Source organism: Helianthus annuus, chromosome 7 (genome assembly GCF_002127325.2).
Source record: "Helianthus annuus cultivar XRQ/B chromosome 7, HanXRQr2.0-SUNRISE, whole genome shotgun sequence".
NCBI classification, from domain to species: domain Eukaryota; kingdom Viridiplantae; phylum Streptophyta; class Magnoliopsida; order Asterales; family Asteraceae; genus Helianthus; species Helianthus annuus.
In genome coordinates this window covers 111,827,019-111,829,499 of record NC_035439.2, presented here as the reverse complement: position 1 = coordinate 111,829,499, position 2,481 = coordinate 111,827,019, and the positions used below count along the sequence as shown (strand labels likewise).

Sequence of the window (2,481 nt, the reverse complement as noted above, 5' to 3'; positions counted from 1 at the left end):
CAACATCATTGACAGAAAGCGTTAGCAAACGCACATGGAAAGTCTAAACGTAACGTAATGTGTCCTTAATGACTTAAACATTACCGTGAGGTGGGTTATTTCCTGAGGTACCTCTGTTGCTCAGAGCGCAAGGCCTCATGTTGCGCGATTGCTTGTGAAATCCGTTCTTGTAGTTCTGCCTCTGTTGTGGGCAACTGATTGTTTTTACGAGAAGGCATCTTCTATGAAGAAGATGGTAAAGGTCAGGTCTTAAATAGTATAATAAGTATATAATATGTATATGTAATAGCACCTATCAAGTAAGCAAGCATATAACATCTCAATCACAGCACAACATGCATTTTAACAACATATATAATGAGAACATTGCGATTGAGCTTTCATTAATCATCGACCACTAATACAGTTACATGTTCTACAAATGTATCGTATCAAAAGGGATCACAGGGTCACACTACCCTTGCCCCAAAATATCTGTCAGTCTACCATAAGTCACACAATCAAAAGTGGTCTCCAAAAGGCTCGTAAGCTAGGCTCAATAGCGGTGCTCTCATCAAAAGAAAGCTACCTACATAAGACCAAAAACCGGTTATGCTGATGGGGGTGGAGGAGGAGGTGGAGGAACAAAAAGCAAGCTGCGCACATGCGCAAGCTCCTCCTCAAGATCGTAAACGCGCCGCAACAGATAACTGATATGCTGCTCCATAGTGAGAAATCGAATATCAAAATCTGGATAAGGCAAAATAGGAGAAGGTGGAGTCGCAAAAGGTGACGGACATGAACAAGGTGGGGGACGTGGAATCATCTCAAGCTCCAAAACTCTACGACTCATGATCTCATACTGAAGCTGTAATGACAGAAGTAACTCATCCCGTGTGTAGCCACTAAAGTGTGAGGGATTATAGGGATCAGAAGTCGGCATGGTATAGGGTGGGAACCACCTAAATGGCTCATCCAGTGGTGAAGAAGTAAAATGAGCAGTAGGTGTATACTGAGGCATGTGAGGAAAAGCTGCTGAGACACGAGGGTCGTAGCCAGGCTGCTGGCTAGACGGGCCTTCCCCTGGACGGGGTGCAGGTATGTCCTGCAAGTAAGTGATAGGTAAGTCAGTGCGGTGTACATCTGACTCAACCGGATGAAAAGAAGCAACGTCAAAAAGTGCAGGAGCATGTGGGGGAGTAACGGGCTCGATAACAGGAGGGTCAGGGTAACGGGGGTCTACCTGACTGGCAGAATCATGGATCGAGAGAGGTACATCATCATCATCATCATCTATCCACCCATTGCTATTGAAAGCGTATCGGGGGTCTGTCTGACTGGCAAAAGCAATAGGGTCAGTGGGTGTAGGAACCGGATCTGGTATAAGTGGTGCAATGTCAGGTGTACCAAAGGGAACAGGGTCAAAATCAGGCAAAGGCTCAGGAGATGGCACCGGCTCGGGAGCTGGTACCTGCTAAGGATCAGCGGGTGCGTCAACATGCTGATCGATAGGAATAAAATCAAGCTCAAGTCCAGGCTCAATGTCATGTGGAGGAATTGGGGCAGCTGACATGGCTGTATTGTCGTCAGTATCGGTGGCGTAACGTCGCAGACCAACTTCCTGTAAGGCGGAAGAGGATACAGACTCGAAAGAATCGGGGACAGAATGATCAGAAGAAATATCAATAATAGGAATCTCAACGAGTGGAACAACAATGGCATCCTCAGCTACAACTCCATCTCCCTGGGCACCATCAGCGGGACCATCAAAAAGATCGACATCATCATCGAACAAGTCATCAAAAGGTAAATCCTCAAAAGGAAAAGCAGCAAGAGGCAAAGGGACGGGGATCGGAGCCACGACATGCTCACCATCGGGATGTGGATGAGATGGCCCTGGACATGAATAGGAATATGAAAGGGATCTTCGTTGGGGATACCATCAGCATGCGGTACATCATCGCCAAAGTCGGGCAGCGCAAAAGGCTGGAAATCATCGTCGTCGTCGGACATCATCTCCGGGTCACTCTCGGTATCGGAGGTAAAGATCTCTAGCTCAGGGATAATCCCATCGTCAGAGACAATAGCCATGGGGCCAACAGTGTCAGACAGTCCACTCTCAGACGAAGACATAGTGTTTGTAACAAAACAATCACAACATTTGCACATATATTAACATTTATCATTTAGCATGTAGTCAAATCAGTGTAATTATGTTATCATAAATCCTTCCTATCCTTCCTAGTCTCCCAGACTAGACCACCTAGTATCCCAGACTAAACCAACTAGTCCTTAGGCTAAACTAACCAGTCTCTCAGACTACCAACCAGTCTCTCAGACTACCAACCAGTCTCCCAGACTGAACCACTCAGTCTCCCAGACTGAACCACTCAGTCTCCCAGACTGAACCATAACCATAAACTATAAAAAATGTGTTTCGTGCCTTTTATTTGTAAAAATATTTGTTTCCTGGATCTGGGCATTTCGTATATACAATGAAAA

At 45.8% G+C, this 2,481-nt stretch overlaps 1 protein-coding gene across 1 annotated transcript; it reads right to left on the bottom strand.

Annotated features, from left to right (window-relative positions):
* Positions 1–589: 589 nt before the first annotated feature.
* LOC110944138 (cell surface glycoprotein 1-like) lies at positions 590–2,112 on the bottom strand. Its single transcript, XM_022185853.1, has 3 exons — positions 1,920–2,112; positions 1,598–1,875; positions 590–1,450 (listed from the first exon to the last, which is right to left on the bottom strand). The coding sequence occupies exons 1-3, from the start codon at positions 2,110–2,112 to the stop codon at positions 590–592; spliced, it is 1,332 nt and encodes a 443-aa protein (XP_022041545.1).
* Positions 2,113–2,481: the final 369 nt, after the last annotated feature.